This window comes from Neophocaena asiaeorientalis, unplaced genomic scaffold, assembly GCF_003031525.2.
Source record: "Neophocaena asiaeorientalis asiaeorientalis breed wild unplaced genomic scaffold, Neophocaena_asiaeorientalis_V1.1 scaffold400, whole genome shotgun sequence".
In the NCBI taxonomy this organism is placed as follows: Eukaryota; Metazoa; Chordata; class Mammalia; order Artiodactyla; family Phocoenidae; genus Neophocaena; species Neophocaena asiaeorientalis.
In genome coordinates, this window is record NW_020175089.1 from 3,749,863 (window position 1) to 3,767,746 (window position 17,884).

Genomic DNA, 17,884 nt, shown 5'->3' on the forward strand with positions numbered 1-17,884 from the left:
AGGGTGCACAAAAGAAAACCCAATAATTGTGATAAAAGTGAAGTAGTCAAATGGCAGAAATTTTTTCAAATAATATCATATGATAAATCTGAGAATAACTTCCAAAGTATTAATATTCCATAAGACTACCAAACTAAGGTTTCATCCCAGAATGAAAATACAGCTATAAAAGAACATGGTACGCAAACTCTTTTTTTTTGGGGGGGGGGCTGCATTGGGTCTTTGTTGCTGCGTGCAGGCTTTCTCTAGTTGCGGCGAGCGGGGGGCTACTCTTCGTTGCGGTGTGCAGCCTTCTCATTGCGGTAGCTTCTCCTGATGCGGAGCACGGGCTCTAGGCACACGGGCTTCAGTAGTTCTGGCACACGGGCTCAGTAGTTGTGGCGCACGGGCTTGGTTGCTCCACGGCATGTGGGATCTTCCTGGACCAGGGATCGAAGCCGTGTCCCCTGCATTGGCAGGCGGATTCTTAACCACTGCACCACCACGGAAGTCCCCGCTAACGCTTTTGAATGCAGAAACCATCTTACCTAGTATATATGAATAGCATGTAGCTCCTTCACTCATATTAATTTTTAGAGTGAACAACTCCTGTAGAAAGGTGTGGATCTCCTTCAGAAGCTCATAATGGTAGGAAATGAGCCAGATGGTTTCTGCAGGTTTCCTGTGATTTTGCTAAAGAACAAACTCTGCTTGAAGGCTACCATGCCTAATATCCAAGCATTTGGGGGAGGTGGGAATGGGGAATGACTGCTAATGCGTATGGAGTTCCTTTCTACCACAATGAAAATGTTCTGAAATGTGATAATCTGTGAATGTACTAAAAATCACTGAATTATGCACTTTAAAAGTATAGATTTTATGGTGTGTGAATTATAGCTCAGTAAAAAAAATTTTTAAAGAATATAATATCTTGATTTTAGTTGCTGTTAAAATATAAACCCTTCTTAAAATATTATCTTGTGTAAGAGACATAAATATTTTACCACTATAGTTAAATAAGTCTCATAAAAGACATTGTTTTTGTGGTCTATAGCACAATGTATAGCACAGATTTATCTTGTTAAGCAATTCCTTTCTGAAAATATTTTTGACCAGGAAGGACTCTAAACATTCATTTGGTTTCCTTTAATTAAATCGAGAACATTTATAGGCAATTTGTAAGAGTGACAAGAATTTTAGAAAATTCTTCATGTATGTAGTTTGCAATAAAATAAATTACCAGTGGCTTTCATTTTCTCTTTGGGATCCCGTAATTGCTGTCAATGAAACCCTCATATTCATGGATGGCGATGCCTCAACTCTAGTTAGGGACCTCAATCTCAGATAAGAACAATATTCTATGAGGTCATTAAGACAGCTAAAAGAACCCCTCCAATTTAAACTGGTGGTGGCATATTTACTTCTCAATGGACTCATGGATTTTACTTCAACACACACACACACACACACACACACACACACACACACACACACACACACACATTTTTTCCCCAAATCTCCAAAGATCATTTCTTTGAGATTCAGAGTAGTTTGAAAGATCAGTCCCACAATTTTCCACACATAAAGAGGCACTCAAATATCTACTACTTAAAATTTTATCCTCCCAAATTGACTAAAACGATTTTTTTTTACTACTCTAAAAATATTTTTCGTGGTTATTTTATACTCATTATTTTTCTGGAATACAAAAGTCAAAATATCTCTTGCAGTTACCATTTATAACTTAAAGATGGATTCATTTGAATCTGAAATTACCTCTCCCCAGAGGCAGAAATACAAAATACAGAAAAATATTACACTAAACCTGTGCATACATATACCTGAACACACATATATGAATGTGTTAAGAAAAAAGATATATCTTATCTACATATATACATAAGAGACTTACTTTTATCTAATCATGTTTAAATAATAAAATAATAAATTATACAGTTGCCAACTAATATAATACATGTATTCCTGTCTCTCCGTGGTCATCTGGCTTTAAAAAGCCAAACAAACACTTAATTACAGATACAGAATAAGACTATCACAGCATCTCTCTAAACAGGTAAAGAGGATGTGACATTTTAGAAGTGAGCACAAAATGTGGGGTTTCCTTGGAGGCGCGGGCACGTCTTCTTTATATCGATTAAAACAGACTCTTTTGGTTGGGCTAGGAAGCTCTCTGACTTTTTCCAAGTCAGACGTTGGGGCGGGGAGTTGAAGGGAAATACCCAGGGAAGAGAAGAAAGTAAGAACCTCAAGCAAGAGGGAGACACCATCTACTCAACCCTCCCCGTCTTCCAGTATCCGCCAGTCAGGATGCCCAAAGCGGCTGGAGAGGCAGAGGCTGGCGCTGTCCGCGGTTCTGAACTCCCCACAGTGCCCACTCACCCGCCATCATCGTGGCTCCCAGGAGGCCGAGAAGCACTGCAGGCTGCATGGCCCGGCTCGCCGGAATCTGCGCAGGAGAAGAGGGCGGCGGCTGACGGTGAGCAGACGTGGACGGAAGGCGAGATGAAGATACTCGGGGAAAATAGCCTTGTATCTTGGTGCCCGCGGTGTGGCGCGGTTGGCGCAGGCCCCGCTCTTTTAAAGAGCAAGCCGGGGCCGCAGGGCCGGGAGGGGCGGGCACCCAGGAGGCGGCGCCCCCTCGCTCAGCCCTGACGTCATGAGGCGGCCCCGGGGCGGTGGCGCAAGTAGGAAGAAATTTACGCCAGTACAGTCGCCTTGGTGCTCTGGGTCTATGAGCGGGGGTGGGGAGTTAGGCAGAAGAAGGGGTGGAAGGGTGAGGGGAGGTAGTTAAAATGAGTCGGGGGGAGAGGAGCGAGGTCCTGCTTAGATTGTTCAAGCTTATTTCTCATCTCCACCGCACCACCCCCCAACCTCCATATCTAGAAACATGTGTTTGAGGCTGTGTATGTCTTTTCACTGTTGTCAGTTGGTCGACAGCCAGTTCCTACATTCAGACTTACTTTTCTTTTTTCTCATTATTTTATAATCTTTTTATTATTTCAGATCAGCATGTACAGGGAGGGGGGGAAGCCTTTGGGAAGAACATTTCTCAGGAATTCTCTCAAAGCAGGATGACAGAGGAAATCAATATTTTCCTTAGGAAACAGGGCTTTAGAATAAATATGGTATGAGATAGGGGTACAATCACTTTTTTTTAAACCATATCACCACCTAAGTGTTCTGGGAATTTTTTTTTTTCCTGAAATGACCATATTTCCCACCTGCTCTGTAGTTTAACTTTGAATAAAACCTGGAGTCCATATGTGTACAGGTATGTGTCTGGACTGTTCTAGAATATCAGTCCATTCCATTTCGGTGGTCTATTTGTTTATCCTTGGAGCGGTACCATACTTTCTCTATCACCATAGCTTTTAAATAAATCTTGATATCTGGTGGAAAAGGTCTTCTCACCTTGTTTTTCTTTAGGATGTTATTGGTTATTCTTGGCCCTTTGCATTTTCATATAAATTTTAGAATCAGTTTTCAATTTTCATGAAAAACTCTGAGGATTTTGATAGGAATTGCATCAAATCTATAGATCAATTTGGTAATAGCTGACATTTTTAATCTGTGGATCAATTTGGGAACACATGACATCTTTACAATAGTGGGCTGACCTAGCTTTTTGATTGCTGATGTTGTTCTGGATATAATTTTATCTCAAGTTGTACAGAATACTATTACTATAGGAAAAGAAAAGAAGCCATAGGGAAGAACATTTCTCAGGAATGCTCTCAAAGAGGAATTAAGGAGGAAAGCATATCTCCCTTAGGAAACAGGGTTCAGAAAAAAACATAGCTTTGCACATGGCTCCTGAAATAGGTAATCCATCAGGACCCAGTCAGGAAAGTGAAACTACCAGAGGGAATTTAATACAGGAAATAATACTCAAGGATTAGAAAAACTGAAAAGCAAATAGGAGAAAATGAGGAGACCCAGAGATTGTTAACTGCAGGCAGCTGCTACACCCCGAGGGAATGGTAGGGTAAAGAAAGGATGTATCTTTGCTGGACCCCAGAAACATGGACCACCTGGTAGGAGTGGGAAGCTTTACAAGCTACAAAGGCCATGGGGCCATGGAGAAGGGAGCTAGAACCACAGAAGAGAAGCCACTGCTAGTGATGCATCCCCTTCCTCCCAAGAAGAGAAAGGGGGATAAAAACCCGACTTCTCCTTTCTTTCAGTGCAAGTACGTCTTAGTGTCTGAACATACCTGGGAAAGACTGACAGGGAAGATTGTAAAATTTAGTTTGCAAGGGCCAGTGTCTCCAGCAATACAGAACAGAGGAAGGAATCAGGAAGCAAACAGACGAAAAAATGGCATATAGTTCAAAACCACAGGTTAGCAGTACAGGTTCTGAATTTAGATTTTTCTCTCAAAATTTATGAATTCATTTCATTTGCATATATAAATGCTTATCAAGCACTGTAGTAGATACATATTCCACTGGCTGTAGCAGATTACAGGGTTAATCCCAACATTAATGGCTAAAGGAAATATACTCCTCCCCCTGCTCTAGCAGAGTTCACTAGTCAGAGAGTAAAGATGGGAGAGGTGTAGGGTAGACTCCAGGTCTACAGAGGAGGGTGAGAGAGCATGGCATGCCAGGAAAATGGCATTACCATGGAAACTGATGCCCTGCAGATGTAAATCTACAGAATTCTCTGTGTTTGTGGCCAATAAGATAAACATTTATCTCTGTGACTTTAAGGTTTTTTCCTAATAAAGACCATGTCAATAAGTAGTTTTCCTTAGATAATTTGATCCTACAATACATTTAGTACCTGGTTTCTTAGGTTAGATTCCTAATACACTTTGACATAATTAAGAAATCACAAAACAAATCTTCATGTTAAGAAAAGATAGAAACTATTTTTTAACCTACTAAATTATGGGTAATATAACTCCATATACCTTGCAAGAAGATATATATTAACATTTCTAAAAAGAGGTCAAGAGATGGGACTTCCCTGGTGGTCCAGTGGTTAAGACTCCTCGCTCCCAATGCAGAGGGCACAGGTTTGATCCCTGGTTGGGGAACTAAGATCCTGAATGTTGCACGACACAGCCAAATTAAAAAGAGGTCAAGAGATAGAGCTACAACCATTCAGGTGTGACAAAACAGGGAATCCTCCTCTTCAGTTTGGGGTTTTGCAGAAAATTAGATGAACAGGTGCACTTATTTGTTTATATACTGGAGAGAAAGCAAGAAATAGATATTGAGAACTAGGGGAGATAACTATGATTTGGGTCTGATGGGTTGATAAGACCATTAGGTGCTTGAAAAATCTATTATAGTTAGCAACACATCACATGGTAAGGATCTAGAATGAAGGCTGCTTGCTGGTCTCTCATATGTTCCTCCTCCCAACATACACACACACACACACACAAACACACACACACACACACACACTGCAGCAGATGCTGCTGGTTTTCTGCCCATTTCCTTAATTTCCCTCATTCTTACCATTTTGGAGCACACTGGCTTGATTTCCAATGGCCAAGATCTGCATTTCTTTGCCTGATAGCTCTCTCTGGTCACCAGAGCAAACAGAGCTGTGCAAATGGCAAGTTGGAAATGCTGAGGAATCAGGACCCTCAGGAGCAGCCCTCACCCAAACATGAGGTGTACAAACACCCCAGATTCACAGCCCCCTCAGAGGTATGTATTCTACAAAGACTCTGAGAGTTTCCCAGCAAGACTGAGCTTAGTTACACACAGTGGAAATTTTCTTGATAGCAAGCTCTTTATGGCTGACTTTTCTTTCCTGTTTTTCTTCTCTACTCCCCACTGCTGTTTCTTGGAATTATCTCCAGATAAATTACTTGCAGTCAAATCTTTGTCTCAAGGTCTGCTTTTTGGGAAAGTTGAACGATGACACATACATTCACAAACATATAGCAGGATGTTAAATAGAATTTTTCTTATTATGTTTGACTTTTGACTGAAGCCTCAAAGCTAGGCAACATGGGTTTTAAGCACTCACATGCTTCAAAGAGAGAAGCCAGTCACATTTCTACAAGACTTGTTAACAGGGGGCCAAACTGGCACAGTGGGTATTACTCACAAGTCTGTGTAAGGGAACACTACAGATACAAACCTAGAAATGCAGAACTATAAAAGGACTGGTTGGAGAAAGAACTTTTTTGAAGAGAGTTTGTAGGGAGCCCTGTACTGTTTCATGATGCTTCTTCCTATCTCTGCCAAGTTGGGGGCCGCAAGAAGCTAACATAAAGTGGAGTTGTCTGCAGGAAGGGAGACTGATATCTCATTTCCTTGCCAGATGCTTGCTAAGCTGCAGAAACCCATAGACTCGTTCCAACGCCAATAGAGGAGAGTGGGAAGGAGATCACAAGGCAATTTAATTTGTGTCCCCAAGAGTTTGAGAGTGAAGTGAGCAAGGTAGAAGTGGGAAGGAGGTCAGCCGGAGCAGCCTCAATGGCAAGTTGAGGGGAGAGGACAGTGGCTGGAACATCTGCATGTGCAGAGTTTTCCCTGGGCTAAGTGGTCTCCACAGAATGCTACTGGTCTCAAGTCACCCCCAAAAGCCCCTGCTTGAAGGAGCAAGGGGATCCTCAAGATGTGCTGATAATGGTAGCTGAGAGGTGTTGTGAGAGGTCAGAGAGCATCACTCTTGTCAGAGACTGGGGGAGTGAAGAGGTTCCCATGGAGGACTCTAAAGAATCCACAAAGGTCCCTTGTGAAAGGGCCAGCCAGCATCTGGAGGTGTGCCACAATAGAGGGCACTGAAAACCAACAGAGGACCACAGATTACTGGCCATCTCTGAACCCTCCTCCATCTCTGTCATCCTCCTCTTTGGCCCAGACCTGAAGGAACTGAAGGGAGGGGTAGGATAGGAAAGAAAGAAACAAGGGAACAAAAAGGAGAGGCCAACCCTTCCCTCTTCCCCATGACTTGCTTGTTCCAGGTCAGGCAGCAGCTGGGAGTTAGAGGGGCTTTGAATTGGGTGAAAAATAGAAGTTTGGACTACTGTAATAGTCCAGAGTTAATGAAAAGCTATTGTTTTGCCTGAGATATTGTTCAAGGGTCAGAAAAGGAGCTTTGACAGAAATGCTTGCAGACAGTTGTAAGAGAAGATTGAAGCTGCTTCCTGAGTGTACCTGCCAAGTTCATCATGTTCAAATGGGTTATGTGTAACATAGGATAGAAAAATGCTTGCACATTGTTTACAAATATGAGTACTGTAGTATAAGGGGGAATGCTCCGATAGGACCAGAAATCATGAAGAATCCTTGAGAGATAAAAGCAGATAGGTAGAGAGTGAAGGAGAAAAATCACAGCTCCTAAGATAGGACTAATGCAAAAAATCAGAGGAAGTTTGGAGTTCTGTCAAGTCCAGAAGCAGGGGAGGAATGTGGGTGTGAATGTTGAGGAGTTTGAGTGGGGTCCCTAGTGGAAGCACACACAGATGGTGTGGTCCTCCCCTCTTCCAGCACTTGTGCCAAGCAGTGAGTAGCAGAGATGTCAAGACCTGCATCCTGTTCTGTTGTGTTCTTTCCACCTCTTAGGAGCAACCTCTTTCAATCTCTGATGCCTTGATGTCCAGGGGCCTATTTCTCCTCTTTTCCTGAAAAATCCTTCTCTATATGACACTCTTCATAGGGATTTTTGAAGTTTGGTTTCATTCCAAAATATGTATCTCAATTTGTGGAATTTCTAGCAACAAGCCAGAAATACTGGTCATGATCTTGAAATCACAGTAACTTCAGGCCAACATGTCTGTTACTGGAAAGCAGAAGCAGTCCTGTGCTGATTGTTTTGAAGTCTCCCTTGTGTACTCTGTCTGGCCTTTTTCTCTGTGCTCATCCTCAGGAGTCATGAAATGTAAGTTGGTTCCATCTCGTGATTCCGAGAGATCTGGTGGACTTAATAAGCACTCTTTGCTCTGAGAGGAGGCATTCTTTTGGTGGTGCTGAATTTTAAATTATTTATGGCGAAGATTAGAGCATACCAACTCCCAGGCAGGCCTCTCCTTTACAAAAATGTATTCTGTAGAAGTAAACTCCGGAAAAACTCCATGTAGGCTAATTATAGTTTTACACCTATGAATATTTTATTTCTCAATAATTCATAATGGTCCTCAAGGAGCCATTACCATTAAGTAAATTTGCATAATCAGAAACCTCCCAAGATTGTAATTGCCCATATTTTTGTTCTGGGTAACATGTATATATACAGTGGGCCACTTATCAGTTTTATTAAAGGATTGTTCTCCATCTCTTTCTCCCACTTTCCTACCTGCTTTCCTTTCTTTTGCATTCACTCACAAAGCTCAGAAAACAGCACCGAATAATATTATCCTGCCGTACAAACTCAGTACTGCCTAAAACTAAATTACCAATGGATGGGCCAGTCTCAACTTTTTTGTCTTTTAGAAGGCATATTATCCTATTACGTATGAAAATAAATATTGGAAGACTTACTGGATTTGGTCTTTTCCCCCCAGAAGTAAAGTGAAGGCAGACTTCATAGCTAACTAAGGAAAGGAGAAAGAACATTTGCAGGCATATGACCCAAGGGGCAAAGAGGTACCCGGCTCCTGCAGACTAAAGAAAAAGTCTCAGGGTTCATCGGACCTGAATCTTGGGCCAGTTTCTAGCCTAGAGATGGAAGAGGAAGTAAAGGGGCATCCAAAAGGCCCCACTGAATCTATAGCCCAAGGAGAGGTTGAAGAAAGGCCAGAGCAGCACAAAGGAAAGCAGTTGCTTCAAGGGAAATGGTTGAGTCACTGAAAAGTGAACTTGAATTACCCTCACTCCTGAATTCACCCAAAACACCATGAAATGGATAGACAATATTTCTTCAAAGCTAGAGCAATGATTTGTTTGCATAATAAGTAAGTGTTTTATTGTGATACTCTGGACACTGTTTTGACAGAGGGAATGTAGAGCAGGAAAGAAAACAAGAAGAGTATATAAGAGACAGAGTGTCATACACACAAGTTCCTACCCCCTGCTCTAAGTAAACCCACACATGGGTGTTCTTGGATGCTGCTACCTCTTGTTTTGAGGTAAAAGGGCACAGAGAGGGACTTCCCTGGTGGTCTAGTGGTTAAGACTCTGTGCTCCTAATGCAGGGGGCCTGGGTTCAATCCCTGGTCAGGGAACTAGATCCCGCATGCTGCAACTAAGAGCCCGCATGCCACAGCTAAAGATCCTGCATGTGGCAATGAAGATCCCACATGCCACAACTAAGACCCAGCTCAGCCAAATAAGTAAATAAATAAATTTTAAAAGGGCACAAAGAGGCAATGAAAGCCTCAGAGAAGGCATTGAAATGCCAAGTCAGTCAATGGCCCCCAAGCCTCTCATTTCCATACTCTCTTTTCCATTTCTCCTGGGCCCTCTAGACAAAAGGGAGACACCAAGAGAACTTTAGAGGTGAGGAAGAAGTAACTTGGGGACCACGCTCTGTCTCCTTGTCATTCTGCTCTAGAGTAAGCATCCAGATGACCCAGCTTCCATCATCTTCCTGTCTCTACCTGATAACATCCCACCATACCAGTTCTAAAAGTGAAGTGGTAATCTGTACAAAATGTGCTATTACAAAGCGCTAATGAATGCTGGGAGGCTCCAAACCAAGCCAACATTACTCCTGGAGGCATTTCAGAGCAACCTGTCCCTAGAGACCTCCAAGGGGAGAGAATCCATGAGTACAATGTCACACACAGCAAGAGGCTCCCCAGGGATCCACTTCAGTTAGGGACCTTCTCAGGATCTCTCAGCTCATACCTGTGAGTTATGGCCCACTTGGTGGGCCAGCTCTGCTTTTGCTCCACACAGAAACAATAACTCCCATAATTATATTCTTGGGGTGAGGGTGGGGCTGCTGAAGTGGACATTTCTGTGAACACTGCAAAGTGGGTGGTGGGAAGTCTTTCCAGAACTCCTGGGAGGAGGGTGCAGGCCTTTTAAAATCTCTGTCCCCTGACGGCATTTGATCCAACTTCAGTGGGTTAAGGAGGTTTTTGTCTCAGGGTGTCACTTGACTGCCTCTGCTGATTTCAACTGTCCACAGCGAATACACTTTACCCTGTGCCTATGGGCTCAGCCTTGCCCGAAACTTAGGACGCCTCTTAGCCTCTGTTAGGAGAGATTCACAGAGTTTAGCATCAGGCCATGTTTCTATGTGGTTGGGTTCAATCTGGGGTCTGACTTTTTGTGACTAGTCTTATTTCTGATTCATCTTTAACCTGTCCTCAGCCAGCTCTACTGTAGCCCAAAATTATATAATGTATGATTAAGAGTTTGGGACCTCACTCCTGTAAATGGTGTCTCCATATTTTCAGGTGCTCTGCCACAAGCCTTGGGGTCATCCTCAACTCCTCTATTCTCTCACACCAATAGCTGATCTTTTAGAAAATCCTGAAGACTCTTAATTGAAAATAAGTACAGAATTTAACTGCTGGTTTCCACCACTAACTACCACTACCACTACTACAAGTCACCACCATCCCTCAGCTAGCTAAATGAATGGCCTCCTCACTGCTCTCCCTGCCTCCACTCTGGTCTCTTTATAGTCCACCCTCCATATAGCAGCCAGACACAGACTGAAATGTTTAGTCATATCGCTGCTCTGTTCAAAATGTTCCAGTGGCTCCCATTTCACTCACAACCAGCCTTTCATGATTTGGTTTCCTTTACCCCTCTCACTTCTCCTCTCATGCACCCTGCTCCAGCCACACAGGCCTCTGTGCTCTTCCTAAAACATGCCAAGCATTCTTCTGCCTCAGATCCTTGGCACTTTCTGTGGCTTCATTGCCATCTTTTCGGTGAGGCCTTCCCAGACCTCCCCTCTCCCACTTTGCCAGCTTTCCTTATCCTTTCTCCAGATTTATTGTTCTCCAAAGTACTTATTACCACTAGTAAAACAGCACATTTATTTTACTTATTTGTTTGCTGCCTACATCTCCCACTAGATTGCAAGCTCCATGAGGGTAGGGGTTTTTGCCCTTTTCATTCTGTACTCTATTCCTGGCACCTAGAACAGGGCCTGGTACATTGTGGCTGCTCAGTGCATGCTGCTGAGTGAATGACTGATGAACAACCAAATGTGGGAATCGTTATTAGGGAGGACATTCAACCAATAGGAAGGTGGGTGGTCTACTTCTGAGAACATTAAAACGATGACATTGTGTAGCATTTACTGGGTTAAATTCAAATGTTAGATTATTTTTAAAAACTATTCAATTATGTTCACTGGCATTTACAATGTTTGGATATTTGCTATAGGCTACAGTTTTTTGTAAATACTGCTAAGCTGTATGTTTCTTATATATTGAAATATTTTAAGAAATCCATAATAATGAGTAAAGAATTGCTAATTTTTCACTTTCCGTTTCTAGAAATTAATATTTTTTGAAAATTTAGAAACACTACAATGAGTGAGGATACAAAAAGTTTACTGAGAATCTGTTTTGAAACTTTACCCAGGGTTAGTCTTGTTCCTGGAGGACAAATAACAGTTTCCAAGAGGCGTGGGTTTCTACAGGAAGCATAGATATTTAGTAAATGTCATAGGCTAAAGAAGCCACAGAAAGTTGCTTTTGTTTGTCTTCTCTCCCATGTTCTCAATTTCATTTAAAACATCATTTTTCTTTTGCCTTGGCTGACAAGTCAGCTCATATGCCCATGGGGGCTTAAAAGAATGTGGCAACCTGAGTTGCCGTTTGGTTGTAGGATAAGCAGTTTCTTAACTACTCTGAGGCCCAAGCACCCAGAGTGGAATTGCAAGATCTGTGGCTTCCCACGTGCCAACTGTATGTTTTCCAGCCCAAATGAGTTTAGGTGGAACAAGATGTGATCCAACCATATCAAGTTCTCAAAGGGCAGCGACTGCTCTCTTGAGAGTAAATTATTCTTTATCACAATAGTAGAGACAACTGTGTCTGCAGAAGATGCCCTCTGGTCCTGGAGGCTGGTAAGCAAAGAGAGGGCGTGAATGAAAATCATCAAGTACATGCTTAACTTCTCACCTCAATCCAAGTCAAAATGGAAGTCTCTTTGGCTTCTTCTATCAGGAGCCAAAGTTGTCCTTTGAAGCCAAGACAAAGCCAGCAAAGAGTTCACAACTCTTACACTTTAGCAAGTGTCATCGACAATGGTCATGCTCTGTTCCACTCACATTTTAGTATGTGGCTAGAGGAGGGAAGAAAAATTAAATTTTAATTTTAGATTAAATGGACCACTCATTCTGATGTAACATTTTTGTATGTGGCCTGTGATATTGTGATTCATAACAAGAAATATACATTTAGTCTCTGTCCCTGTTTCTGGCAAAGAGCTCTTAAAACCCTTGGAATTTCCTAAGAGTGATAAAGTTGCCTTGATATTCAGAACAAGCCTCTTTTGACTGAGTTTATGTTAAGAAGGTGACTTTTGAAAGCACCTAAGGATGGGAGCTGGTTGCTGGAGGAACCAACCACATGATTGGAGAGTTGGAACTTTCAGTCTCATCCCCTGACCTTCGGGGAAGGGAGAGGGGCTGGAAGTTGAATTCATTAATCAATCATGACTGTGTAATGAAGCCTCCATAAAAATCCCAAAGGATGGGGTTTGGAGAGCTTCCTGGTTGGTGAACCAAGGTGCTTGCATGTGCCATCATGCTGGGCCCCAAACTCCATGAGAACAGAAGCCCCTTTGTCTGAGACTTTGCCTTGTGCATGTTTTCATCTGGCAGTTGATGCATGTCTTTTAATATCCTTTGTAAAAAAACAGAGATCTAGTGACTAAACTGGTTTCCTGAGTTTTGTTAGCCACTCTAGCAAACTAATTAAATCCAAGGAGGGGGTCAAGGGAACCCTTCATTTATAGTCAGTCAGTCTTGGACTTGTGATTGGCAACTGAAGTGGAGGGCAGTCTTGTGGAACTGAGCCCTCAACCAATGGCATCTGATGCTATCTCTGGGTTGACAGTGTCAGAATTGAGTTGACTTGTAAGACTTCCAGTTGCTGTCTTACAGTTGCTTGGTGATTTAGGGAAACCCCAAACTGCACCCCACTCCACACATTTGAATTGGTTCATCAGAATCTTTATGGTCAGAGGAGGGGAGAATTAAGATTAAATTTTAATTTTAGATTAAATGGTTCACTCATTCCAATGTAACAAACATGCTCTGAGCTGCTAATTAGATACACAGGTAGATGTAGATGTAAAAGATGTAGGTTACGTAGATGCAGGTGCTGATATAGATGATGTGGTTTATGTAGGTATTGTAATGTTGTTGTCAATCACATAGATGTAAATGCACATGTAAATGCTGTAGATATAAAGACAGATGTAGACAGAGTAGATTTCAATATAGGTGCAGATGTGCATGGCATAGCTGTAAACATGGATGTAGATTAAATTTTTTCAATCTCAGCACTATTGATATTTTGGGCTGGATATTTCTTTGCTGTCAGGGGCTGTTCTGGGTATTGTCCTAGTTGCCAGGGGCACTCTCTCCCTCATCCACAAGTTGTGACAATCAAAAATGTTTCTGGATGTTGCTAAATGCCTCTTGGGTGCCAAGTTGCCCCGGTTGAGAACCAGTGATGTAGCCAACGTAGATACTGATGTAGATTTAAGCATCAGTGTAGATGATGCATATGATGAACATGAAAATGTAGCTATAGATGATATAGATGTAAACACAGATGTAGGTAAAGTGTATGTAAATATGGATGTAGATGATGATGTAAGAGCAGATATGAATGATATAGCTCTAAACATAGATGTAGATGATGTGTTTGATATAGATAGATGGCATAAATATAAATTTTATGATCTGGGCAGGAAAATGTAGGTGTTAATGATGCAGATGACATAGACTAAGTATAGGTGATGAGATAGATATCTAGACAGATCAATATAGAAGTAAGTTTCCCAACTTGAATTTAAGTTCTTCAAAGGTGGTATATATTCATATCTCCAAGAGTAATTTGGAGGTGTTCATTAATGATCTGTTGATTGTTTAACTAGTTCTACCACTTAGGAGCCAATAGAGTTCTCTTTAGTATTTCAAGTATGCTTTCTATTAAGAAAAGATTATCTTTAGGAAAGTTTGTGGTAATTTAAAACCCCAATTTATAAACAAATGTATGTGGGTAGACATTTAATACACTTAAAAAATATCCTTCATATATTTTCCCAACATTTTATTATGAAAAAATTTCAAACATGCAGAAAACTTGATAAAAGTTTTTATTTATTTTTGGTTGCACTGGGTCTTCATTGCTGCGCGCGGGCTTTCTCTAGTTGCAGCGAGTGAGGGCTACACTTCGTTGCGGTGCGTGGGCTTCTCATTTGCGGTGACCTCTCTTGTTGTGGAGCACAGGCTCTAGGCGTGCAGGCTTCAGTGGTTGCGGCATGCGGGCTCAGTAGTTGCGGCACGTGGATCCTAGAGTACATGGGCTTCAGTAGTTGCGGTGCTCAGGCTCAGTAGTTGTGGCACACAGGCTTAGTTGCTCCACAGCATGTGGGACCTTCCTGGACCAGGGATCGAACCTGTGTCCCCTGCATTGGCAGGTGGATTCTTAACCACTGCACCACCAGGGAAGTCTCTTGATAAAAATTTACAAATAAGAGCTGTATACCTACCAGCTTTTACCATTAACATTTACTATCCTTACTTATCTCATGTCTATCCATCTAGACACCATCTGTCCATCCATCCATCACCTCATCTTACTTCTTGATGCATTTCAAAGCAAGTCCTACTTATGTTTTTAATTGATTTCTTAGAAGACTAAATTCCTGAAAAACTACTTACTTCATGTATTTAAATACTATCATTTTACTTGTGATGGTCATAGGTCACTTGGGATATTCTGCAGAATAAATCTTTGTAGTGTTGAGAAGGTCACCATGACATTTATTAAAAATTTGAAGCTGAAATTCAAGCAAGGATAAGAGCTTATTAAGGAGAGACACCGAGAACAGGGAGGCTGTGGCATTTCTCCCAACTCTCTTTTGGGAGAGTTTTCAGACCAAGGGTAAGCAGCTTTCTGTCAGGAATGGTTTAGTGTAGTGTTGCCTGAAGGCAGAGAAACTTCCCAGGTGATCTATTAAGGTCCTTTTCATTAGAGCCAACTGACTGAGATCTCCCAGTCTTTACTAAAGGTAGATAATCAGGGTGGAAGAAGAAAAAAAAATGATGAAAACCAGAAAGACATCAGATTCAAGCTATCCCTTCATTAAATAAGATTATACATCAAGCCTCAGATGGCCTTTCAACTCACTCAGTGAATCCTGGTAGGATGTTCATACACCAGACAACAATTAAGTAAATGTTTCTGCTCTCACCGAGGTCCCAGCCTTTCTTCCCAGACATCGCTAAGTTGCCAACTCACAGCTGGCTGGCCCACAGTTTACACTGATGCTATCCATAGTCCTAAAAGAATCTGACCTTTTCCTTTGGAGATGAGAAATACTATATCCCCTCAAGATCACATACCCCAAACTTATCATGTTTAGCAAATAGTTAATCTCTCCAAAACATCAAAGCTGACAGGGACCTGTCTAAAGTGCATTGGCTGTAGACTGTGGCATTTCCAAACATCTAGGATGTTACTGAATGGATGGAGGTTGGAGTCAGTCAGTCAGTGAGATTTATTCAGTTATTCCAGGGCTGTGGTCAGGGTCTGAGCTGTTAGCGTGTTACCAGACAGGGAGGAAAGAGGACTAAACCACAGAGTGACCCTGTAACATGGGTGGAGAGCTACTGAACAATGAGTAGTGAAGTAAGCAATCTGTATCAATTGGAAATTTGGTTTGGGGGAGGCAGAGGATGTGCATCTACCAGTTGATTCTGGGAAGACTTACTCTGGGCTCTGAATGGATGGGGAGCAGAAAGTTTGTCCACTAGTCTGGAGGATGAGAGAACACAGTGTAGCAGATGCTGAGGATACCCTGCCCGTATCACCCTGGGCCTTGACATTTTGTGCACAGCAGCCTGACTTCCAACTGCCGGAGGGCTTTGTTTGGTGGTTTGGGTTTGCTTTGCCTAGACACACAGCAGGCCAGAAGTGCTGGAGAGTTAGTGCCTTCCCAGCTGCAGCCTTCGACCAAACACTGTGGAATTGGTGTTTTTATACCCCAGCTCCATAACTCCTTGTTCAGGATAACTGAGGCTTTCATTCTGCACTGGACCCCCAGAGTTCCCCAATAGGGTTAAGTTCCAACTGTCCACAGTGGCATCTTCCTTAAGCAAGCACCTCCTATTGGCTTCCGTCCCTCCTGTCTCTGTTCCCCACTCCCCTACTCAAATAAACTACTTGCACTTGAACTTGTGCCTCAGAGTCTGCTTCTAAGGGACTCTAAACTAAGACACACAGGCAGTGGACAAATGCTTTGAAGATCCCTCTGGCTCATTATTTTCTCTCTTGTAATGTGTTAAGACGATCAGAAAACAGAGAAGACAGGGACTGCCAAGCACTCTTACCTCAGCCCAGGAAATGCAAGGACATCTTTTCCTGGTAACAAAAAAATTCTTTGCCTTTGGGAACAGCTGCCACAGTGTCAGCTCTGGCTTCATATTACTTACCCACACAATACTACCTCCCATTATAGAATTTGAGAGCCATCAGAAATACACTGAGAGAACAGTGACAGAATCCTAGTTGTTGCCTCAACAAATCTCCTGTGTTCCAGCTCATCTCTGCCCCAATCTGATATGTAGCAACATGAAATATTTTCAGATGCAAATCTAATCACTAATGGAATCCTTGTAGAAGAAGTTTTAATGCCCTTGGAAGTCACTGTGCTCACACTGAGCATCTGAGTGAAAGTCAGGTGGACAGATCGATCTTCAGTTTTCCCCCAGAAATTAGGCCAGGAGACAGTCACTGAACTACTAGGACACAAAAGAAACTGTTTCTCCTTCAATGAGGTTAAATCCTTTGCAAAATCAGCACTTAGAATAGTGATGTTTGTCTGGGGATGTAATCCATTTTCTGGAGGTGGTAGGAAATATCTCTATATTTCGTAGAACTAAAATAACTACTCTTGTCTATGTCCTTACACTAACAGAAGTTCAATCGTGGAGATAAAGTGTCATCTGCTATCATGGGAGGATAATTAGCATCCTAAGGCTCTTTCCTCTATGATGTGGGTCATGGTGGGAAGCAGGATTCACTTCCTACTGTAGAAGCAAGCCAAGCCAGATGGCCCTTTCCCTGACCCCTGGCTGAAGAGGACAATCACATTATCCAGCCTCAGCAACTCAGGTGTTCCCACCCTGGATTTTTAATTTAGACTCAGGAACAGTTCAGAATTCCATGGCAGCAGAGGCACTTGGGCTTTTGGCCTCAGCTGTGGTGGTGTCCATCAGCCAGAGAGGCATCAGGGCCAGGGTTAGGGACATTCAAATCAGGCTGTCCCTGCAGCATGACCTCAGCTGTGTTCCTGCGGCCCAGCCTCTCTCAGATCCTGCCTGTCTTTAAAACCTAGTTATCCAGGCTTCTGGTCAATTCTGTTAGCCCCCATTATCCTTCTACTAAAGTTAGCTGGAGTCTACTCCTGTTATGTGCCATCCAGAACCCCGAGGGGCACAGAGAGTGATATCCCCAAGTGTACAGAGTCTCTCCTGTAGGTCAGAGACCTAGCTCTTGTCTAGGGGACATCTAGATGTCTAGATAACTAGTCAAAGGAGCCTTACCTCCTTTGCTGCAAGGGGCTTGACTGCATAATTGTTAAGTTTCCTTTCCTGTTCTAAAAGTCTATGACTCTACATGGAGTGTTGGACAGTGAAGACACAAAACTACTTGAGCTTCTGTATCCTTAGTGGTAAGAAGAGGGTTTCTAGAAAAATAAATGCCATTGTGTGAAGCCCACAGATGGATCTGGTCCATATCAAACAATCAAAGAGCATCTCAAGT

General features: G+C 42.4%; 1 protein-coding gene across 1 annotated transcript in view; it reads right to left on the minus strand.

The window, feature by feature from the left end:
- The window catches only part of CHGB (chromogranin B), a 126,597-nt gene that overhangs the window by 10,638 nt on the left and 98,075 nt on the right, over positions 1–17,884 (minus strand). Inside the window, exon 2 of the mRNA XM_024764234.1 lies at positions 2,380–2,446. Within this exon, the coding sequence (XP_024620002.1) occupies positions 2,380–2,428 (49 nt within the window). The 5' untranslated portion in view covers positions 2,429–2,446. The remainder of the gene's footprint in view (positions 1–2,379; positions 2,447–17,884) is intronic.